Here is a 24,961-nt window from a genome sequence, read left to right on the forward strand (position 1 = left end):
ATTTTAGGTCTCTACGTCCATCCCATGGGGAATGGGAGCAGTAACAAAGGTGTTGCGTTTATATTTTTGTTGAGTGTATATTTTGTATTTTTCCAGTCTTTGCTGACTGTGCACAAGGCTTTATCTGTTGCCTTTGTAACAGTTTATTACATCCTTGAACATTAAGTTAAAGATGGTCACCCTCATTTAGCAGTTCAAACAATATGTTTAAAACCTGCTTTTTCAGCTTTAGGAATATTGGTAATGGGTGGCCCCAGTAATAACATATCTTATAAAGTACCTGTCATTCTCGAGGAGAACCGATCTAATTGTTTGATGGTGTATTATTTGTTTTTATTGCATACATTAAAAAAAATCAAACAAGCTGTTTATTTATTTAAAAAAATCAAGCCCAAATTGTTCTCCAAATGTAGAATGACATAGAAATTAAATATTAAACATATATAAACACTCATGCTGTTATCAGAGACAGACAGCCCTGAATATAACCTGTTACAATTCAGGAACAGCAGATTTGCAGATGGGAAAATACTTTAAAGCGTTATTTTGGATAAAAAAAAATCAACAAACCCTTGAGCTATTTCCATCAGATTCGACTGATAAGTTATTTTAGACAATGCCTGTCATTAACAGCCCAGATAAGTGCCAGGAGGTATTTGTAAATGGTTTGTCCTAGGCGTTTTTAAACTTCTGTGTTGGTTCTTCTGATAAAGTCATGATGTAATAGTTCAATAAATCAAATTTTAGGTTTTTACGGGGTTAGTGATCAGACTACACGTGTATTTACCGGGCTTTTGCCTGTTTTCTGACTGCCTGTAAGTCCTAATTCAGGGCAGCAGATACGTAGAGCGGTTTTTATGTATTGACCTCCACCGGCCTCCGTACTGAGCAAGCAGTTATAAAATGTCAATATAAACAAATCCCAAATCGTCCAAAAGGAAATTTTTATAAAACCCGTCAGTTTTATTTGAGGTGTCAGGATAAACGCAGGCTAATTGGAGCTGTTTTAAAAGAAATATTTGATTTTTTAATTTATTTTATATCTGCCTCTGCTGTCCGACACTTCCTGTTCAGTTTTGTAACGATGTGATAACAACTTATGCAAGTTCAGCGTGAGAATCAATTGGAGCAAAGAGCGCAGAGGTGAGCAGCTTCAATCTTTACTGATCCACTTTAACACAACATCATGTTTAATGCGTTCAGCCTGATTAAAAATAATCCGTGTCTGAGGGTGATGACTCGACAGGTAAGGACAGGTGTATAAAGCTTCATCTGGAAGCTGAGTGTAACGCATTGATGTCAGCTCACACTGAGCAATCACTGGAGGGAGATTAATGGGAAAGAAAACATTTTTTTAAACAGTTTTTATCCTGAAATGTTCGAGTCTTTGTAAATGTCCAGAAAATTATTTATTAATCGTTTATTTAAGAAATCTTTAAATGTAAATTTGAATGAAGGATTGATCAACTAACCACAGCAGCTGGTTTTTTTTAACAGAAGTAAATAATATATTTATTAGTTTACTGTTTAATTATTAGATTTTGTTTAACATTTGGGAATTTTGCTTGTTATTATTAGTATTACTGAATTTCTTTTGGCTTGTTTTTGTTGTACATGTTGAGTTCATGTTGTTTCGTTTACTGTTGTTTTCTGTTGTCCATAAGATATCTGTACACTGACTGTAAACTCTCCTCACATTAAGGTCACAGGTCATCTCCCCTCAGCCAAGATGTCTGCGATGCGGCGGTCAGTGAGCGAAGCATTCTGGGCGATGTGTGCAGCAGACTCCATGTCTATGCCGGTCCACTGGTACTATGACATCAACGACATCAGGAGGGACTTCGGTGGCTGGATATCAGGCTTCAACTCGCCTCCTGAGCGTCACCCGTCCAGTATCCTCACCCTCTCCAACACAGGTAAGAAGTCATTGGAGAGGTGCTTTTGACCTGCATTGTTTGTAATGACCAGCAGGGGGAGACTCCTGCAAGAAGTCTAACTCTATACGTCTATGAAAAAAATTGCTGAGTTTACAGTCTGAGTGTTGGTTTAAATGTAGAAGTTAAATAAAAGAATATCCTAAAAAGATGTTACATTTATAAATAAAAATGGGTTGCCAGTGAAAATGAATTTAAGGCAGATTTTTTTATTATGCTATTTTCCAATTAGCATGTTTATATTATATAACATAATCTTTATTACACTTAAGTTAATCTAAAAATATGTAGTATAGTAAAAGAAATGTAAAAATATTTTTGGTACATTTTTTACCCAGCAACTGGTCCATGTGTTTCTTATCTGCCGATGTGTATCTGATATAGTTCATTTTATCAACAAAATCAACAAAACTGTTTTTTTAAAAATATCCTGCTGCATTTGTTTTAAAAAACAAAACACTAAAGCTATTCTGTTATATGCACTACAGCCAAAACATTTCATAGTTCAGCAATACTGATCAATCTAATTTACTTAAACCTACACCATCCTCCCTATTCTCGTATTCTAAACAGTACTTAGCAGAAATATTAAACAACCTAACTAATAGGGTTCCAAACTCCTAGCAAAAATAATAGGAAACCACCCCCCACCCTCTGCCTAATGATGCTTAATCAGCGTAATCTGCTTTAATTCAATGCACGTGTAAAACAAATGCATAGAAATAAATTATTTTTCTACAATATTTAAATAGATTCAACAACTTTCTTCAACAGAAAGATGTGCAGACTGCACAGATGGTATCTTCCCAAAGGAAAAGGTACTATAGCTTAGCAGCGGTAAATTAGAGTTAATAGTTACTATATACAATAGTGGATTTCTATACATTTTACGTCGGATGAAAACTTTAATTGTAAGATTCAGATAATTATTTATTAAAAGCTAGACATGAGAATAAGAAAGAAAAGTATGTCTTTGTGCCCCCCTTTACCTGTTAATGCCCTACTTGGCCCCCTGGCAAAACTTTGCTAGACCCGCCCCTGCACAGTTACCAGCTGTCAGCTATGTAAAAAAGGATCCTGGTGTAGAAAGTAAATTCTAACAACAGCTTATCAAGCTTAAACGTGCTGCTGTTGTTTATCCACTGGTTTCCTCTTTCTGGTGCAAAGTGGGCCAAAAACAAACTGGAGAAACGGGACTTGCGACAGAAAAACCGATCAGCTGATCATTGATCAGTTTCATGATTGAAGTAGCAACAGGAGAGTGAGGGAGAGAAGAAGAGGCAGTCGCTCCATATATCGGTTGTTAAGCTTATCGTGGCGAATGCTTTACAAACATTCAGAGATGAACTTACACACTTGCTTTACTCCTCTGGGATAACTTTCTCTGAGATAAAATACCGATTTGGTAACGAGGCTCCAAATGCTCAGCCAGACCACCGACAGGTCTCACATGCCACAGCCACAGCCACTCTATCACGTGACGCACACTGCTCCGACGTGCTAAAATTATGAGCTGAGTTACGCCATGTTGCAAGTTTTGTGAAGTGCTTTTGTGATAATTAATGGATTGGATTACATTTTCTATTTCTCTCCAATATCCGATCCAGTAATTTAGGTCAGTATCGAACCGATACCGATACATAATATCGGATCGGTCCATCTCTAGTTTAAACTAAAAAAGCAGAAACCTCCCTCCTACTGATGCTGGCAAAGCATCACTCAGTGTGGGCAAAATACTTTTAAAAGAACTCTGAACCTGAAGATGAGAACTGCTCATCCAAATGAACTCAGATTTGGCACTCAACTCAAATCCCTAAAAATACACCTCCCAAATATGAAGAAGATCGGATGAACCGGTGTCGAGACAGACAAACAGAAGAGGACCAAGGACACAGCCTTGAGGAGCTCCATCCTGATTAATCCTGGTGTTTTTAACCTCTCTGTCATTTTGCAGCCGGCAGTGGTCGCACCAACTGGTCTTCTGGTGCAAAGCGAGCCAATGTGGTCGGCAGCGTCATTCTCCATGATAAGCTGGAGTTGTGGAACTCCTCAAGTGGATCGATCCACTATCACCGAGGTACTGCCGCCCTATACTACAGTTCACTGTTTTTCCTTCGTTTTGTTGTTTGTTTCTATTTTTGTTGTGTCCATGTTCTTTCTCTGTGGTCTTCAAGGTCTTCAGGCAGGTGACAACACGCTGAACATCCTCTGCTCCCTTCGAGTGGCTCGGACACTTGTCTCCAGAGGTTTTGTGGACGTCTCTCAGCCAGATGCTCGAGCTGCTGTTCTATCAGACTACGTCCACTTCCTGACCACACCCGGTTCACACAAGGACACCTACGCTGAATCCTTCCACCGCTCATTCTTTGCTGACTGGCAGGAGAGCAAACCGACCTCGCCACATGAAGTAGGACAGAAGCAGTTGACCCCTATGCTGTAACATGCCACATCTGGAGTGTTTCACCAATTTACTTGCTGTTTTCCAGGTTCTGAAGTTTGCAGAGGAACGCTCCGGGATGAAAACGAGCTCTCCGTTCCCTGACTGCCAGCTAGATGCCATTGGCTGCCTTCCCATGATCCTTCCTTTCATCCTTCTGTCTGCCTCAGCCAATGAGGAGCGAGCCGTAAGCGAACACAAATCAACAACATAAGAAACAGTCTCAGATAGCAACATGTGACCTTTAACCTACTCTGTCCTCAGGTTTCAGCAGCGGTGGAGTTCGTAAAGCTCACCCATCCTCACCCCAACGTGCCCGAGTACGTGACGATCTACAGCCGGGCACTGCACGCGGTACTGGGCGGGGCCAGTGTCCGTGAGCAGGCTGAGCAAGCTCTGAGGAGACTGGATGCCTGGGACGCCTGCCAGAGCTTCAGTCGCAAGGCGGCCAAGTGAGATTTTGTAAACATATCTAACACTTCCTTTAGATGTTTCAGAATAAGAGTTGAGTCTAACCACTTGGTACTTTCTTTTGGCCCCTGGAAAACTTTTACTTTGAAGCATCTGAGCAGCATTTGGTTTTTGACAATTTCTTATTAAAATATTTATTAGAATTTTAGGTCGGCTGCCAGAGACCGCTTCCTGTATGCATTTAGAAGTAAAAGTCTTTCAGAATAAACAGGGATTTGAGCTCTTTGAGACCCGGAACAGCTTTAAAGGAGTACTTTAACATTTTTCTGTATTTCAGGATTTGCTAAAATGTTGAGAATTAAGTAATGCTTCCTGTCCAGGCGTTCACATTAAAAGCCTACAACAAGTGTATTCTTTATGACACTCATAATCACACTTCCTGCAGTTCATTCACAACAAAAGTCTACAGTAAAAAGCCCTTTTTTATTAGCTGTCCAACACTTTCTGCAGACTTCCTTTAGACTAAATGCTTGGTTTGGAAGCAGCGTCTGTGTGTAAAAGGTTATCCGTAATGTTTTTTAGGTTTTCTGTGTCCTCTGAGGAGAGACTGAAGGTCCATCAGAGCGCTGTGAACTACCTTGGTATGGCCTGCTACAACAAAGGTCAGAATCCGACCAATAACCTTTCTTTTACCTCACTGGCTGGTAAAACTTAAGATCATTGTTTTTAAATGCTTGTCTTACCTGCTTGTGTTGCACAAACAGGTGCTCTGTCCAGCCTGTTCTACCTGGCCCACGAGTTTCACGATGACCCCAAAGGAGGAATCCTGGCAAACACCAACTGTGGAGGTAAAATTTAAACATGCTGGTTTGCACTCAGGCTCCTGTTGGTTAAATCTTTGCCCAGGTGTGGCTTATGCGGTCAAGCAGAAGCCACACAACAAGTGTTTGGTTTTTTTTATTTTTTTATGTATTTCTGTTTTTATATTACTGTGACACACTTTGTGTTTTTATCCTGTGACGAGTGCTATATAAAAAAAAAATGAATAGAATATTAATATTAATTAAATTATTCAGAGTCTTTATGTAGGTATGAAACAGCAATGTATTGCACCTTAAAAGAGGATCAAAAACTCCACTGCTTCCTGTTTGCAAACTTGATGAGTCCACATTCAAACTTTTGTTTTTAGCGAATTAAAGTCTATAAATATACAAATCTAAATAAAAAACTGAAAAGTAATTAGTGCAGTATGTGGTTTTTGTGAGTCTTTATACTATTATTATTATTATTATTATTATTATTATTATTATTATTATTATTATTAATTAAATTGTCACTAGGTGTGAGTGATGTGAGTGTGAATGGTTGTCTGTCCCTGTGTGTTGCCCTGCGACAGACTGGCGACCTGTCCAGGGTGTACCCCGCCTCTCGCCCTATGACAGCTGGGATAGGCTCCAGCGCCCCCCGCGACCCTGAAAAGGATAAGCGGAAGCGAATGGATGGATGGATTTATTATTATTATTATTATTATTATTATTATTATTATTTCTCTTTCATTAATATAAAAGCAGTGCCCATACTATCCTTCCATCACACTCGGTGTCAGTCAGACTAACTCAGTAGAAACCTCCTGCTGATAGCTGAGCGATGGGCTAATTTTGACTTTTAATAATTTCATTTTTTAATTTCATGGTCTGCATGTATGACATCAGTGTTGTGTTTGTTCTTATTTTCGTTTTGTTTGGTTCTGACTTCAGGTGAGAACTGTAACCGTGGAGCGGCGCTCGGGGCCCTGCTGGGGGCCGGAGGCGCCCACACAGGAAATTGCATCCCACAGGAGTGGAAGGATGACCTAAGAGATGCTCAGGAATTTATCCCTGACATCCTGAAGGACATTGTTTAAGAAGATTATTGCCCCCTGGAGGAAAGAAGAGGAACAGAAATCGCACAGCACTGTAACTTTAAAAACTCCACCGCTTCCTGTTTACAAACTTGATGATTCCACATTCAAACTTTTTGTTTTTAAAGAATAAACTCTTTATCACATGTGTTTTATTTTTATGGGAAAAAAAGAGCTAACTTGAACTTGAAATGTAGCAATGAACTGTTTACGTTACATATTTATTATTTGCCTTGCCATCATTTCACCTGCAGCCTTTAAATGATATGTGTTTTTGCTCGCATGGAAAAAATAAACTAAATGATTCAATGAGTGTGATTTTTGATTTAATAAAAGAATGTAATATATGTACTGGCTTGTATAATAACTCTATGGACCTTTTTAAAATTTTATCCTCAGTAAGAAAAGTAAGTAAATATAACTGATAGTTAACAGTTTTATTAATTAATATCAGGCTTAGATATGGGTTTATGCTTTAAATCAAATGTAAAAATAATATCGATGTAAGATGTTCATACTGGAGATATTTGGTAAAATCAAGCATCAGCCTCCAGGCAGACATGCACTGAATGTCCAATTTTACAGCAAAATAAACACGTTACAAAAATATCTCTTTATAGCTAATTCGTCCCTTCCTAACAGGTGGATGCGGTTGAACTTTCTAATAACTGACCTGTTTAAATTGTATTGAGGCTCAGAGTTTGTATTAGTCTGAGATATCAGGCTAATGGTGGTTAGCTGTCTGCTAAGCTTCATCTCAGCATTTCTGAACTGAACCTCCGGCCTTTTTGTAAATGGCTGTACCTACTCTACAGTGCACTCAAAGCACTTTATACAACTTGTATTGTTGACACTGAACATACAACTACGTTCATCTATCATGAGTCACCATAAGTGCTTTCTAACATTCATACTCCAATGGATGCATCAGGGAGAACTCTGGCTTAGCATCTTGACCAAGGATATTGGCAGACTGGAGCAGCCAGAGATCGAACCACCAACCTGCTGATGATCGACTCTACCCTCTGTGCTACAGCCTCCCCATTTTAATAAAATGATCTAATCAATAATCAATAATACTAACAGATTATCTGAAAAGTCTGAACTCCATTTTGGTGAGTTGGTTCCAAAAGGAATTTCAATCCTATAAAATCTGCAGGAAATCAGTTTGTGAATTCTGGTCTTGCTAAAACTCTGAAAGGATGGATTAACCAGGGAGTGCTCATTGGTTAACGCCATGTCTTCATTTCACAACTTCACCAACCGATCAGTGATAAATATCTTGGTATGTTTAAAGTGTGCCCCAGACTTGGAGTTGCAGTACATTTAGAAGTCATGAGTTTATCACCTAGTCAGAATCTGTAAAGTCAGTAGTTTAAACCTCCTCTTTATTGTTATTTACCTGTTATTAAACTGTGAGGAAAACACATTCATCAGCCTGATAGGGAAAGCCTGCTGCTGTACTGTTGGGGGTTTAGCGGGGGGCTGGTTTGTAGTTTGTTTGTTCTCAACCTTTGATCCTTTGATAAGTTTAGAACAAACATGGAGTCCATTAGCAGAGACATGAAGCATCTCTTCGTCTTACTACTGCTCATCATCGCTTCTATCCCATCATGCACTGGGATCCCTGAAGGTCAGTTTTATGTCTTCTCTATCTTAGAAATTTTCTTTGTCTTTTTCTGTACTTGTTTCCACCTGTTAGGGATGGCACACAGGCATCCACAGCTCTGAGCAGCTCTCCACAACATCGGGAGGCTAAAGTCATGCTAGCATGTTGGTTTGTAATGAACTGGGAAGCGATAAACACTACAGGTAAATTTCAGGAAGATAAATCTGAACACTGAATAAACTTAGACTCAAGATTATTTTATTTCATTCAGATATGAGAGGGCATATTATTCTTTCACAAAAAAGAAAAAACAGTTATAAAAAACAGGAATGAAACTAATTTCTAGCTCAGAATAAATAACATAAAACATGAACATTATTTATTTATATTTATTCAGCCATGTATTCATGTACATTTAGGTCTTAAGTCTTTTGTTGTAGCAGGTGAAACAGTGATATTGGTATTATTATAGCCAAAGACCAACTGCCAAAATATTGTATAATATATATTTATATTACCTAAAAAATGGAAATGACTATGATTAAAAATTAAAAATTAAAAAAAGAATAAAAGTACAACGCATAAAAGTAAAATTATGAAAGATTATATTTTACAACTTTTTAAGAAGTGTTTAACTATGCAAACAAAGCATTATAAATATAGAAATATGAGGACATTTGTGACAGTTTACAGAAGTCAAATCAGTTACAAAACAAACAAGGGAAAAACACATAAAAAGTCTTTAAATGTGTTGGCTTTTCCTGTTTGCCAATATTATATTAACAGCAATGTTCTTTGTGATAAAACTTATGCTGTAGATAAAATGTAAAATGTATTATCCTTTTTAAACCTGGTTTGCATTTAAATAGCAAAACAATATTAATTCGGTCCCAAGTCATGCTAACAGTCAAATTAACAAGAATAAAATGCAAACATCTTTCAACTGTATACCACTATTAACTGTGTAATTATGTGTAAAAAGCACATTATGTGTGTATTTTTATTATTCTTATTAACTTAAAAATATAGTTTAATGAAAAATAATTTAGCAAAATATTTGAAAATAAAATCTTTAATGTCTTCCTTTTCTTTTTTTATCTATAAAGATGTTTTTTAAATAATTATTTGAGTGAAATGGTTAAGCAATTTGTTATTTTATTTTTCTCATCTTTTTTTTATAACCAGAACTAATAGTACTTACTCGCTGTTTTACTTTTCTAAGTCTATCAGTATCCACCCAGCTAAACTGTTCCAAAGCAAAAACAAATACATTATTCATGCTGATTTAAAAGTTAATATGGAATTGAGACTGATTTTCATCACAGAAAAATACAGGATTACCCTGAATAACTATATCAGTAAACATACAGGAAACTTATGCAAACAACATTATTAATGTCTCTTATGTCTACACAACTGGAGTTTGACATGTGTCGTTCTGTTTAATTTCTACACAAAGGCGTGGGTTTGGAAAAGTCTGAGGCCAGCGGTTTCCTCCATCGAACTCGTCGAGCAAACTTTTTCCTGGAGGAAATCAAGACAGGCAATCTGGAGCGTGAGTGCATCGAGGAGAAATGTTCCTATGAGGAGGCCAGGGAGATTTTCGCCCACCCACAACAGCTGGTCAGTTTCAAGATACCAACAAAAGCATTGAAAATGCCACAACACTTGGTACCAAATTTTGTTACTGAAGTCAAGGTAGTGACATAAGAATGGATGGTGCTGGTGGTAGTTGAAAGACAGAATTTGATGGTTTTTAGTTTATTTATATTTGTTTTGTTAACAATTACTGAATTTGGGTCCTCTGTCTACTCAGGAGAACTTCTGGAGGACATACACAGGTACTCAGTCTGAGCTTTGACATTTCGAACATTATAAACACATTGCGAATAAAGTAGTGCTAGAATTCTTTACGCACTTGTAACCAAGACATTGCTCAGTTTTCCAAACATTTGTTGAAATGCTTGATAAAAATCTTTGCTACTTCCTGTTTGCAGCTGTGGACAAATGTTTGTCCTCTCCCTGTAAGAATGGAGCGACGTGCACTCGAAACATCGACACCTATATCTGCAAATGTCCACCAGGTTTCCATGGATACAACTGCGAAAAAGGTTGGAAGTCCAAAACGTCTGTTGATGTTTTCAATTGGTGCAGAGGAAGTCAGTGTTATCATTGTTCCCTTGCAGTGCGTTCTTACACCCCCAGCTGTCGCTACAGAAATGGAGGATGTGAACATTTCTGTAGAGAGCTTCAGCGTGGCTCTCCCATATGCTTTTGTGCTCCGGGATACAGACTTGAACTGGACAACAGTACCTGCATGCCTGAAGGTCTGAGCCAGTAACACACTTATGAAGTACAGTGCAAATCACATGTACAAATTGTTGGAGTCAAATTGTTAAATTTGTAGGTCTTAGTTCAAACTATGGAATCAAAGACATTCCTGCGTCTCTGACCACCTCTCCAGCCACACACACACACACACACACACACACACACACACACGCACAGTCTTATCTTTTAGAACCATAGGGTGGTTTTACAATGGGAGGTGCTTGTGTGTACTGTGACTGTTGTGTAAACTGTGTCGGGGAAATAAAAGGCTGTGAGGAAGACTGGTTGGTTGACGCTGGTTAGGGAACAGGTGAGGAGCGTTCAGCTCCCAGAGCCATTAACGAGAATAAGTCTCTAAACTAGCGGGGCCTATGGAAGCGCAGACCCAACACAAATACTTTAAAAATACAGGCTTTACAAGTTCTAATCAGCTTGCTTTATGCTCATGGATGAATTTAAAGTCGCCCTTGATTGAAGACAGTAAAAAAAAAAAAAACATTCTTAGATTTGTACAGGTTACCTGTGAGCAGGGACATCACGGCACCTTGATTTGATTGATTTGTTTCACATGTTAAGCAACACCTTTACCTACAACATCTTGACCTAGTCTTGATGCATGCTCAATCATCCAGGTAATGAAATCCCAAACAGTTGATTCTGTTCATCTGGACGTAACATTTTCAGTGGGAGAAACGTTTCGTCACTCATCCAAGTGACTTCTTCAGTCTCACCTGACTGCAGGTTTCCCCAATCTTATAAACAGTACATTTGCACAATGACTGAAACTAGCACTGAATGAACAATGGGCTGTGAGGTCAGTTCCTTGACCATTAATATGCAAATTGTCATTACTATTGATCAATAACCACTGATCACAGCCCATTGATGAAAGACCATTGATCAATGGCCATAAGGGCCATTCACAGAGGGTTCGGGAATGGTATATTAACCTCTTAGCAGATATTTACACCCAAAAAACTGCTTTTAACTTAGATATCACAAGTTTGGACTGATTTTAATTCCTGTTTGTCTTTGAGCATCATTCAGGGTGTCAGAAGCAAAAGGCTGACTTTTGGTTTCTTTAACTGTCTGGTCCAGATGCTGTGGTCTGCGGAAGGCCTCAGGTACATTTTGCCCCCAGGGTTGTTAATGGGATAATGTGTCCCAAAGGACATTGTCCGTGGCAGGTAAGTCTTTGAATAGAGCCCCATCTCCAGTAAAATGAGCTAAGATACACAATCTTCCACTAGAATACATAAAGAGACATATAGTATTGTGCAAAAGTTTTGTAGAAACAACACTGTCATAAAAGTGGTCACAAAATAACAGTTTGATTGGCATGAAATAGTATTTTTCCACTAGCAAATAGCTATTAGCCAAAAGATTTGACATACTTCAGCATGCTGTGCAGCGCATCAAACAAATTTGAGGAAAATCGACAAATAATGGCCAGAAGGGGAAGTGGAAGGCAACAAAAAAAAAAAAAAAAAAAAAAAAAAAAAAAAAAAAAAAGAGCTGACACAGGAGATGATCACTGAAGCTTCATCAGAAACTGTCTGTGGAAGGGTGCCTGTCAGAGGTGCAGTGGGGCAAAAAAGTATTTAGTCAGGCACTGTCAAGTGTTTTCTGACTGTGAGGTGCCCACACTTGAAAAAGACCAGACTTTGAATTTCACTCAACTTTATTTTGACCAGGTAGATAGGTAGGTAGCAGCAGGTAAAAAACCTTTCAACAAAAAAATAAAGAACATTTCATTAACCATTCAGATAAATTACATGCATTACACAGAAGACAGATGAAATAACAAAATACACTTCAGTAAAGCCATTTACCATGTGGTTAACTGTGTTAATTTAACTGTGGTTCTTAAATAAATATACACAATGTGTCTTCTTTGCATTTAACACTTTTTTATAAACAATTGTATTTTAAAGTATACATTTTAGAGTTCACAAACATTTTAATAGAGACTTTAACTAAGGATTTTCTTTACAAAGAATTATTTTCTTTAAATCAAAACCAAACATTTATTCTCTATTTTTACGATCCACCCAAGGATTTGGGGGGTAACTATTTTTAATATTAAGTAACATAAATATGTGGGAACACTAACTGCACAAACAATTTATTCAAACTTAAACATTCTTTTTTGTCAATATAATTTTTTAAACTTAAATGCAGCAACTATTTCCCAAGCGTAAAACATTTGCACAACTGAGCTTCCATAGTTCCAAATATATGTGCAGCAAATGTGAGCTCAAGAGCTTACCGATAGCCCGTCTTGTTCAAAGTCTTCCTCACAGTGGAAAAGTGCTTTGTTTGCCGTCCTCTCAGTATGTTGCTCACGGGTCAAATGACTGCTGCATGCATTTTAAGGTCTACTAGGCACGCCCACCCTTGATTGCTCTAATGTGGCTCACCTGGCAGGGCGGCGCACACCAGGCCGTGCTTAGTTGTTGATTGCACCCAAGGTCTAATCAGCGGCCATGCACGCAGCAGCACCGAACAGGTAGTGGGCAGGAGGAGGAAGAGAGGAATAACAGCCACACCTACTAGGTCAGCGCGACAGCCCGATATAGGTGCAGTTCCCACTAAAATGATGACAGAGGTCAGTAATTTGCACCAGAGGTACACTTCAACTGTGAGAGACAGAATGTGAAAAAAAAAAAAATCCATGAATCCACATGGTAGGATTTGTAAAGAATTTATTCGTAAATCAGGGTGGAAAATAAGTATTTGGTCAATAACAAAAATACAACTCAATACTTTGTAACATAACCTTTGTTGGCAATAACAGAGGTCAAACGTTTACTATAGGTCTTTACCAGGTTTGCACACACAGTAGCTGCGTATTTTGGCCCATTCCTCCATGCAGATCTTCTCGAGAGCAGTGATGTTTTGGGGCTGTCGCCGAGCAACACGGACTTTCAACTCCCGCCACAGATTTTCTATGGGGTTGAGGTCTGGAGACTGGCTAGGCCACTCCAGGACTTTCAAATGCTTCTTACGGAGCCACTCCTTTGTTGCCCGGGCGGTGTGTTTTGGATCATTGTCATGTTGGAAGACCCAGCCTCGTTTCATCTTCAAAGTTCTCACTGATGGAAGGAGGTTTTGGCTCAAAATCTCACGATACATGGCCCCATTCATTCTGTCCTTAACACGGATCAGTCGTCCTGTCCCCTTGGCAGAAAAACAGCCCCATAGCATGATGTTTCCACCCCCATGCTTCACAGTAGGTATGGTGTTCTTGGGATGCAACTCAGTATTCTTCTTCCTCCAAACACGACGAGTTGAGTTTATACCAAAAAGTTCTACTTTGGTTTCATCTGACCACATGACATTCTCCCAATCCTCTGCTGTATCATCCATGTGCTCTCTGGCAAACTTCAGACGGGCCTGGACATGCACTGGCTTCAGCAGCGGAACACGTCTGGCACTGCGGGATTTGATTCCCTGCCGTTGTAGTGTGTTACTGATGGTGACCTTTGTTACTTTGGTCCCAGCTCTCTGCAGGTCATTCACCAGGTCCCCCCGTGTGGTTCTGGGATCTTTGCTCACCGTTCTCATGATCATTTTGACCCCACGGGATGAGATCTTGCGTGGAGCCCCAGATCGAGGGAGATTATCAGTGGTCTTGTATGTCTTCCATTTTCTGATGATTGCTCCCACAGTTGATTTTTTCACACCAAGCTGCTTGCCTATTGTAGATTCACTCTTCCCAGTCTGGTGCAGGTCTACAATACTTTTCCTGGTGTCCTTCGAAAGCTCTTTGGTCTTGGCCATGGCGGAGTTTGGAGTCTGACTGTTTGAGGCTGTGGACAGGTGTCTTTTATACAGATGATGAGTTCAAACAGGTGCCATTCATACAGGTAACGAGTGGGGGACAGAAAAGCTTCTTACAGAAGACGTTACAGGTCTGTGAGAGCCAGAGATTTTCCTTGTTTGAGGTGACCAAATACTTATTTTCCACCCTGATTTACGAATAAATTCTTTACAAATCCTACCATGTGAATTCATGGATTTTTTTTTCACATTCTGTCTCTCACAGTTGAAGTGTACCTCTGGTGCAAATTACTGACCTCTGTCATCATTTTAAGTGGGGGAACTTGCACAATCGGTGGCTGACTAAATACTTTTTTGCCCCACTGTATATGCCAAATTACACAAGGACTGGACTGAAAATCAGTGTAAACAGGGAGATGAATCCAGATTTGTATGTATCTTATCTCTTTTTTCAGGCTCTTCTGGCTGAAAATAACCAATTCTTCTGCGGTGCCATCGTCTTGTCAGATCGATGGCTTTTAACTGCAGCTCACTGTGTTTATCAAAAACCTAGCACCGTGCTCCACATCGTTGTTGGTAAGACAATTAGAAAAATGGTAACTTCAAATTCTGGCTTCTAGTCTGGCCTCTCTTACTTCCTTCAATCACATAACATTCACCAGGTCAATGTTGACTCATTTTAGGGTTACAGATAGCATTTTATTTAATGTCCATACCTCTTTATAGGCTTTTTTTTTTGTCTGTTTGAAGCATTGTATGCAATGTAAAATATTTGATTTAATTTGAAAGGTGTCATTTTCTAGCTTCTGAAAATGTATCTAACAGTATATGGGTTTTGCTAACATAGTGGATATTGTGAGTCAACTGTATGTTATGTATGTTAGGTCAACTTAATTGTCGTTCAAGTTTTTTTTCAGTTTGCTCACTTTTCTTCTGGCTCCAAATTCAATGTAGCATTTAAAAGTAATGTCGCTTTCAAGGTGAGCATGACATAATTGAAGAGGAAAAAACAGAACAGTGGCGGCGGGTGCTCAAAGTTGTGTGCCATGAAGACTACAACGTGACTAGCTCCGACAGCGACCTGGCTTTGTTGAAACTTCACCGCCCAGTAAAACTGGGCCGCCACGTCGTGCCCATCTGCCTTCCTGCCCGCAATAGCACCTTCACCCGGACGCTGGCAAGCATCCGCCACTCGACTGTGTCTGGTTGGGGTCGTCTGGCAGAGTTTGGCTCTACCTCAAGATACCTGCAGCGTCTGCAGCTGCCGAGGGTCCCGGTGCAGGAGTGCCGCCTCCACACCGGGCTCAACATCACCAAGAACATGATATGTGCTGGCTTCAAGCGTGGTGGCCAGGATGCTTGCAAGGGTGACAGCGGGGGCCCACTGGTGACACGCTACAAGAAAACCTGGTTCCTTACAGGTGTGGTGAGCTGGGGGAAAGGCTGCGGCCAAGAAAACATGTACGGCGTCTACACGAAGGTCACAAACTTCCTGGACTGGATTGAGAATATCATGGCAACTGGCTAAAATTGGTTTTAGTCACTGTGTCAAAGCAGTTCAAGAGTTAAAGAGAGTAAGAATCCAGTGTTAGAAACATTAGATCAGTAATCACTGTGAAGGAGACACAAATGCATAAAAATAATATTCATTTTCTGATGCTGTGCTCAAATAGCTTTAACTTCCACACCTTCATGTACCTAAAAAATGCCAGAGATGTAGTTTCAGAAGCTTTTTGAACAAAAAAAGAATTTTTGACTGTCAGCTGGAGGAATTTCATCACAATAAAATTGGTCCTGAGAAAAATCCAAAATCAACAAACTAAAAAATTATTTGTTTTTCAAGTAAATTAATGGCCTGTATTTGTAGATATAAATTAATCTGCTAGAAACTTTGAAGTTTTCTACAGTGATGGTAAATGTAAACCATCAACCAACAATCAGTTTAATCTAAAAGATGCAAAGACATCAGTTCACTCGACATGTTGAAATGTTGTTTTTTGACAATAAAGATGAAGTTCAGTGTTTTTTGTTTCTTTTCATGCCTCTCACTCACTTTTCAGCCATTTTGTTGTAGATGTGCTTCTGTTCGTAGGACCAGTAGGCCTCATTTAGTAACAGTGGGTCCTTCATGCACACAAATCAGTGATTTATCAATATTTTCTTACGTGAATTTGTTTGTTCTTTATAAACAAATTTGAAATTGCCTCAGACCGTGTGTACAAACAAATGAACCACTGTTCCAGAAGTGTTGTAGTATGTTCAGGTGAAACTTTGTGAATCCAAACATGTGCTGCCATGTGAGGCTTAATAATAATAATTAATAATCAAGTGCATTTGATTATGAGCACCTAATTTCTACTTACTTTTGTAATTCCTATACAAGAAGTAATAGTGTGCCGTAATTGTCGGGCTATAAGCCGCTACTTTTTGCACAAGCTTTGAACCCTGCGGCTTTTAGTCAGGTGCGGCTTTTCTATGGATTGTCCATGAGCGGATTTGTTTTGTGTGTTCCGCTGTTGTACGGCACTACGTTGCGTGGCGGAAGGATCGGGGTTCAACAGTGGTATGTTAGTCACATGTCCGTCCGCCAGGCAACGTAGTACCGTACGAAGTAGCGCGAAAAACAAACTTCAAAGTAGCGGTACGCGTTCAGCGGGAGTCGTGGATGATGAGCGGCGATAAACTTGCAAGTTATGCCCAAAAAAGCAAGTTATGCCCAACTCCACCGGTGGATTCTGACAGCGTGGAAAAGTGTGAAAACATCCACGATCACCAACGGATTTTGAAGGGCTGGACTGCTGCATGATGGAGAGGAGGACACCGCCACTGCCCTTCTGAGGGTGTTCGACTCTGACACTGACAATGAGGATTTCTTTGGTTTTGAAAGTGACAACGAAGGAGAGAAGAAGAGTGGATGACGAAGCCACTCTGAGCCTGTTTGTATCCGACACTGGAGAAGAGGACTTTGGTGGTTTTAGTGCGCAGGAAGAAGAGAAAGATGGTGAATCACTGACTTTTCTTCTTGTTAAAGCTGTGTCACTGCACCTGAGCCTAAAAGGTAGTCCGAATCTATTTTTCTGGTGTGCTGTAGGCTACTGTTATGTACTACATGTGCAAATATGTACCCATAACTTGTTTTTCAAAATATTAATAAAAGTGATGTCTCCAAACAGCCATCTCTTTCCTGACAATTCCCTTTGTGCATATTCTCTTACATATGATAAGTCAACATTGAAACACCTGCGGCTTTTAGTCAGGTGCGGCTAATGTATGTACAAAACAGGATTTTCCCCTGATTTTAGCTTGTGCGGCTAATATTCAGGTGCGCTTTGTAGTCCGGGAAATACGGTACTTAGTTTTTCACGCACTGCTTCTGCATTTTGTCTTAATACTTGTTGAATATACAATGACACTGTAATTTGTTTTGTTGTATTTATCTAATTCTAAGACCTGCAAAGGTCTACTTTTCACTACGTTCTGATAAATAAAATCTTAGAACTGAAACAGTGGTTACTTTCTGTTTACACTGACTGTGGAATATTGGCTGCAAATATCTGTTTATTGTTGAGTTTAACAAATTAAGCCAAGTCAGTCAAATCCTTCTTTTGACTGAATGATTTTAGTCTAATAACCTTCTAAACACAAGACAAAACAATGTATAAGTATAATACATACATACACAGCCTCACGTTATAATAAATAGAATAATACTGAACTCGTGTAGGCTGCTTGACTGCTTGGTGTTTGAAGTCTACGTCTATATCAGAAATACACAAAAGAAACTCTGCGTTTGCGTAATTTCTCCAATTCACCAATGAAACCGTGATAATCAGGAATCTGGAGGCAGAAACTTTCAGTGATTTTGGGTCAGAGTTTCATCATTCAGGTTTCTCCACTGATCATGTGACCACCAGCAGGAGGAGGGACGGACTTTGGACCCGAAGCCCCACAAAGACACAGCACAGCAACTTTCTGATGAAATCAACTATGTGGCTGAAAGTCTTCATCATCTTCGTCTTCAGCTTCCACAGCTGCCAGCTGGCTTCAGGTGAGCTAACACGTTTACGCGTATCGATCACTGATTGATTGATTAGTTAGCTCAGGGATTAAGCAGTGACATGGAGGTGAAACCACTTAATCATAGGTCTGTTTTTGTCGTGAGAGGGACGAGAATGACCATCATTTTGAGCTAATATTAACATGTTAACAGTGACATCTGATGCACAGTATGGAACAGCAGAGTCAAATAAAAACACTGATTGTAAGGTGGACAGTATATGCTTAAAAACAAGTGTGTTTAGAAACACAAGGTTTCATCTGCCCCTCCCCCCCTCCCCCCACCCCAAAAGGGGGGGAGGCAAAAAGTTTAAGTCACCTGTACAATCAACCAATCAATACATAAATAAGTGAGTAAGTAAGTAAATAAAATTATATTCAAAAAACAAACAGAAAGAAAATGGAAACCACAGAAAATCAAAAATATCATGGAAAAATTGCAAATATTTATCGTTATGAGACTGGATGTGGGTAAAAATAAACAACCACAGTGATTATTTAATCAGTTTTTAACAAATTATTATTTGACAACTAAGATAATAATCAGTGAACCTTTTTAAAGAAAAGCGTCATCATTTGCTGCCTCTTATTTCTTACATGTAGCACTTTACTTTATTACAGTAAAGTTTGAGATTTTTACTCTACGGTTTGTTTTAGTAATTTCTAATGTGTTAGGTTTTATAAATGATTTAATGTTTAATGTCTAGCATTTATTTGTCATATCAGTATATTTTTGTTTATGTTATTCATCTATGTTCAGTTTTCTATAGATTTGTTTTTTGTTTTTCAAATAATTATTTATGAAAACCATCAATTTTGCAAAGAGCCACAAATGCAAATTAGACTTTATGGTTACGTCATATTTACTTTGTTTATTAAGGTGCTCATGGTAATTAAAATGCATTGTCCCGTATAAATAAACATGTCAGAGACATGGAAACCAAGCAGTTTATTGTAAAATAATTATACATAATATACGTGATCAGTGACTTTACAAGGGCTTCAGATGAACTTTGATCAGAATCAAATTTAAAAACAATGCAATAGACATGTAGAGATTTCAGTCTTGTAGGACATTTACTTTACAATATAAAGCGCCTTCAGGTAACTCTTGTTGTGATTTGGTGCTATATAAATAAAACTGAATTGAATTGGATGACCAACTCTGATTGAGACAGAACTATTCTGATGAACTCTCCCCTTCTTCAAATGTTGGGCAGTCTTTCTGGATAAAGATCGAGCCAATGGCGTTCTAGTTCGGACTCGGAGGTATAACTCAGGCTGGTTTGAGGAGCTGCAGATGGGAGACCTGAGGAGGGAGTGTATAGAGGAGAAGTGCACCTACGAGGAGGCCAGGGAGGTGTTTGAGCACACCGAGCTCACGGTAAAATCAAATTAAATTTTCACTTCACTGAACATGTTTTCTATAAAAGAGTTTTACATGACAGGAGAAAACAGCAGGTGGAAAAAAAATTGGGACTTGTCATGTGTGAACTAAGAATAGATTTAAATTATTGATACTTATATTAAATACTGTTAAATACTGAAGCCATGTTATTTCAGTAAATTACTGACTAGTTTTAAGACAATCATTCATGTAAACATGCAAATTGATAGCAGTTCATAATTAGCAACACAAACAGAGGCAAATACTTGGCCACATGAACTCATGAGGTGAAAATGTGCTTTATACTAACTTTCCAACATACTTGGGATGCTGCCAATGCTTAGAAATTGAGGACAAGCGTATCATAGTCATTTGTAGGAATAGAGAGGGCATTATTCAATTTCTCACTTACTTAAACAAAACTTAATGTTTTTACTAATGCTGGCTTTCAGTTATAACTTGAGGGAAGAAGCCATCCCATTGGCTGTTAGGGGGCAGTGATTTATAGTTTGTAAAATTTTCTAGAAATACTTAAGAAACTATGTTCATGTCAAAGCTTTGCAGTTGATCTGAACCTAAAATCGCAGTTTAGTTTTTTAGTGAACAGCTGTAGGCCGCAACCAATCAGATAACCAAGAACATTTTAAGTCAGGGGCCAAAGGAATCTTATAAAACACTAAATAATCACAAACAGGCTAAAAGACATTCAAAACAACCACACAGACATTCGGGCTTACCACAAACAAACAGAAGCTGTCCAAGAAGAGACAAACATAACGCAGAGACTAAAGCACTACGCAAAGATGAAACACAGATGCAAGCAGATGCAGATCAAATCTAAGCAAATGACACACAACAAAGCTATAGAGAACTTGATGTGAAGCTAAACATCTGCAGGATTCACAGCTAAAGTGTTTTTCTTGTAGATTGCCTTTTACATATCTTTGTTGGAGACCCGATGTTTCTGTCTGATAGCTGGTTTATTTTTTTCACATTGCTGTAATTGTTGTCTCCTCAGAATGAGTTCTGGAAAACATACAACGGTAAGCAATTTCCCATGTTAAAAGTAGTTGGAATAAAATGTTTTTTTAGCGCAGCACCACATACATCTTGAAGACCAATTTTACGTCCACCTTCAGAAACTCCAGCAAGTCAACTTGTGAATTGTGTTTAGATTTAATACATTTAACGTAAAATATAAACTATAATGTCGATTTTAAGAGCAGCTTTCCCAAATAGAGATCATCAATAACACCATGTAATATGATACAGTCATGTTAAATCATTGTGTTCTGTGTTGTCTTATAGTACCAAACCCCTGTATTTCCAATCCCTGTCAGAATGGAGGCAGTTGCTCCACTCATGCTTCATCCTACATCTGCTTTTGTCTGCCAGAGTTCCATGGAGTCACCTGTGAGCTTGGTGAGCAAAGAATATGATCATTTTCACATCACTTGGCTGCTGTAATGTGAAGTATTTTCTATTTAAATTAGCTTAGCTAGCAGTTTGCCTTCATTAAAATTAAACTATAAACGTCACTCAGTTAATAACAGCAAAACATGTTTATGTTTTCAGAAGGGAATTTTATTTTGTTAGACAGAAAAAGAAACACTCAATTATAAAGGCACAAAATCTCATAAACTCAGCAAACTAAAATTACATTCACAATTCATGATGGTGAAAAACTGTGATTATTTAAATTATTATATATAAAAATAATATTTTTACAATATTATTTATAATTATAATTATAAATAAAAATTATAATTTATAATATTTTACTTAATCATATGCTGAATAAAATTAAAGTGTATGACTTACAAAAGTGTTTGGCTTATTTTTAAGCTATATATAATTTTTAACATGTACTTTATCAAAATTAATTATTCCTCCCGCCAGTTTATGAAAAACTACTTGAAAAGTAATTGAAATAACCGTTATTTGCTTTTTGTATAATTTAATTTCTTTTTACTTTTTTGTGATTAAATGAACAAATTACATAATTTAATTATGAACATTTCTTTAGAGGTGAAAGCTGAGATCGATACCTGCTGGGTGGAGAACGGAGAATGTGAGCACTTCTGTGAAGAAGACGAGTTCCAAAAAAAACAGAACTGCTCGTGTGCAGACGGCTACTTTCTCCATGTTGATGGACGGAGTTGCATAGCAGAAGGTTGGACCGTGATTTGTAGAGAACAAAATGTGAAAAATGTTTTGTAGATTCTCAACACAATTGTTTTCATATTTGCAATAACAAAGTTTATGACAGTTTTCTTTAAAAACCCATACTTGCTATGAAAGACAAAAACATAGGTTAGAATATGTAAAAACATTTAGATGCTGGTAATGGTAATTATTCTGTCTTAGTTTATCCATCACACCAATATTTTACATAACTGTGTGTATATGATTCTTTAAATGTTAATTTTTTTAATTAAGGAAAATAATCATTTGATTCTAGCAAACAATCAGAGGATTGAAGAATTAAAGAATTTCAATCACTTTTTCTACTTTTTAACATTTTTCAGGGCTGCAGAAAATATGTATGTGTGTGTGTGTGTGTGTGTGTGTGTGTGTGTGTGTGTGTGTGTGTGTGTGTGTGTGTGTGTGTGTGTGTGTGTGTGTGTGAGTGAAAATATTTGTTCAGGTATTTCAGTTTGACGAACGTCATAGCGCTGAAGTTTATATATTTACAGGAAAATCCTGTCTGTTCCTACAGGCCTCACTGATCAACCTTTGGACTCCCTGCTGCACTAAACAGTTATGAAATTCCTGTTTTACTTTAAACCAGCCCTCTATACCCCCAACCTCCCCACCACCGCATGTGTGTGTCATCAGTGTATAAACAATTGCTTAGAACACTTAAGTAGTTCTAGTGCACCAGTAAAACCTTTAACTAGTAAAAGTTAAACCGGAGCTGCAGTTTGATATTATTTGCAAAATGAAATTAATAATGAATAATTTGTTATTGTTTCAGAGCCGATAGCATGTGGCATGGTCCCCATACTGCGGGGTGAAGAAAAGGAGGAGCATCTCCGAATCGTTGGAGGAACTGTATGTCCTAAAGGTGAATGCCCCTGGCAGGTAGGCCCAAGATAAAGGAAGAGTTCATCGGTTTAAATATGTCTGATTTTTTATTAACTAAGCGTCCAGGGTAGCAGAGAGTCCACTAACATAAAAGGGTATCTAATCTCTTAGATTCTATCGAAACCAGTTTTTGGTTCTGAACAACAAATATTAATTTAGTTTTGTGTGTTTTATCCTTTTTGAAGGCTCAGACAAAATGTGCTCTTGTGTTGTGTGAAGGTGTTGCTGATGTATAAAGGAAAAGGTTTCTGTGGAGGAGTGATTTATAAACCTACATGGATCATCACAGCTTCTCATTGCATGGAAGACATCGTGGTCCAGTTCCTGAAAGTCATTGCAGGTATGAATCTCATAGTTAAATATGCCGTCTGTTCAAGCAAGTCTGACTTATGAAGCAGAACAGGAGAGTGACAGGAGTCTAAACCTCTTAAAATGATGACAACCCTAAAAAAAATAGGAGGCTACCTGTCTATAAATCTTTTCATTAGACAATGAAAATACACAAGCATACTTCAAATCACTGTTAATTAATCTCAATTTAACTTTGAATTGTGCTCAAAGGATTAAATCTGAGCTGCCTTATATTTCTTTCTGTCAGGTGAGCATGACATTACGGTGAATGAAGGCACCGAGCAGCTCATCCAGGTGGCTGAGATTATCATGCATGAAAACTACGTATCAAGCACTGCAGACAATGATATCGCTCTCCTCCGCCTGGCTTCTCCCATCATCTATACCCAGTATGCTGTCCCAGTCTGCCTACCTACATGGAATCTATCCACCCGTGTGCTCTGGATGATCCGGCTGCACACAGTGAGTGGCTGGGGGAGGCGGAGCGAAAATGGGCCTACCGCACAGATCCTTCGACGCCTGAAGGTGCCGCGAATCCGCACGCAGGACTGTGTCGATGAGAGTGGCGTAGTGCTCACTCAGAACATGTTTTGCGCCGGATATATTGAGGGTCGTCAGGACTCGTGTAAAGGTGACAGCGGTGGACCCCTGGTGACCCAGTATAAGACGACAACTTTCCTGCTGGGGATCGTCAGCTGGGGGAAGGGCTGCGCCCGACCGGGGAACTATGGCATCTACACCCGAGTGTCCAACTACCTTGAGTGGATCCACAACCGGACGGCAACACCAGATCAACCGAGGAACAGCAGCAAGACTCTGATGCACAACCTTACCACCTGAAAGACCCGATTAACTTAGCTTAGCATAGCTCATATAACCAAATACTGCGTTTTCACTTTTCTGATTGACTGCTAAGATTCTCATTAAAAACTTTGCAGAAAGTATTTCGCTTACAAATTTTGGTGGTTTGATTTCAATTGATCAGTTCTGCATATTTAAGAAAGTTCATCAAATCGTTAAAAACACAAAACATTATTTTACAAATGTGATGCTTTACTGGTTTTCTCTGAACAGATGATAGAACAATGTATTGGATTTTTTTTTAATTAAAACGAGCCTTGTGAATGTATTTTTCATTGCATTTTGTAGACAGAATGACAATTAACACTTAGAATTGCCATGCTGAGCTATTCACGATTTTAACCCTCCCCTTTCCCATCCTGAGGACACCTGCTAGGGTAACCATTGTTTGTCTTTTTTCTGATAAATAATTTCAATCATATTTCCGGCCTGCTTCCAGAACAAAATGATTGGGTGTGTGTCAGAGGTTAGTGAGGGGAATCGCTGCCTTACACCTTACTATGGCTATCTTTGGGAAGCCCTGAGATCTATTCTAGTCGCCACACCATGCCAATACATAAGAATCAAAACACATCTTTAAGCAAATATTCTTTATTGGGGAAAGACTTAAATGACCCCTGAAAACCAGGGACAACTCAAGAGGTTTGTTTGGTAGGAGGCGCACCGGAAACCAGAACACGGGACCTGAAATAAATAATGTGTAGAAAACACAGTGTTAAATTTGGTGGATTCCAAAAGAATATTCAAGTGTCAGAATATCACAATTACTGAGACTTTTTGACTCTGAGTTATCTCCACATTTATATTTTTAAAA

The 24,961-nt window shown here is 38.6% G+C and overlaps 3 protein-coding genes across 4 annotated transcripts; all 3 read left to right on the forward strand.

The window, feature by feature from the left end:
* The first annotated feature begins 891 nt into the window (after positions 1–891).
* On the forward strand, positions 892–7,294 carry LOC102310164. Of its 2 annotated transcripts, none has more exons than XM_005932726.3 (9): positions 892–1,143; positions 1,703–1,916; positions 3,889–4,011; positions 4,109–4,341; positions 4,421–4,558; positions 4,636–4,823; positions 5,365–5,444; positions 5,547–5,630; positions 6,540–7,293. In XM_005932726.3, the coding sequence occupies exons 2-9, from the start codon at positions 1,730–1,732 to the stop codon at positions 6,683–6,685; spliced, it is 1,179 nt and encodes a 392-aa protein (XP_005932788.1). In that variant the 5' UTR covers positions 892–1,143; positions 1,703–1,729; the 3' UTR covers positions 6,686–7,293. The 2 variants fall into 2 exon arrangements, with proteins under 2 accessions (XP_005932788.1, XP_042080919.1); XM_042224985.1 differs by lacking the exon at positions 892–1,143 and adding an exon at positions 1,156–1,246 and having other exon boundaries at positions 6,540–7,294.
* An 890-nt stretch (positions 7,295–8,184) lies between these two features.
* Positions 8,185–16,429, forward strand: f7l (coagulation factor VII, like). Its single transcript, XM_005932728.2, has 8 exons — positions 8,185–8,315; positions 9,751–9,914; positions 10,108–10,132; positions 10,289–10,402; positions 10,478–10,618; positions 11,721–11,809; positions 14,861–14,981; positions 15,386–16,429. Exons 1-8 carry the CDS (start codon positions 8,225–8,227, stop codon positions 15,931–15,933), a joined length of 1,293 nt encoding a protein of 430 aa, XP_005932790.1. The 5' UTR covers positions 8,185–8,224; the 3' UTR covers positions 15,934–16,429.
* Positions 16,430–18,392: 1,963 nt separating this feature from the next.
* f7 (coagulation factor VII) lies at positions 18,393–24,126 on the forward strand. The gene is made up of 8 exons (XM_005932727.3): positions 18,393–18,453; positions 19,682–19,845; positions 20,867–20,891; positions 21,157–21,270; positions 21,875–22,021; positions 22,826–22,932; positions 23,155–23,275; positions 23,534–24,126. The coding sequence occupies exons 1-8, from the start codon at positions 18,393–18,395 to the stop codon at positions 24,124–24,126; spliced, it is 1,332 nt and encodes a 443-aa protein (XP_005932789.2).
* The last annotated feature ends 835 nt before the right edge of the window (positions 24,127–24,961 follow it).

The sequence above is a fragment of the Haplochromis burtoni genome, unplaced genomic scaffold (genome assembly GCF_018398535.1).
Source record: "Haplochromis burtoni strain Fernald_Lab_line unplaced genomic scaffold, NCSU_Asbu1 Contig_157, whole genome shotgun sequence".
In the NCBI taxonomy this organism is placed as follows: Eukaryota; Metazoa; Chordata; class Actinopteri; order Cichliformes; family Cichlidae; genus Haplochromis; species Haplochromis burtoni.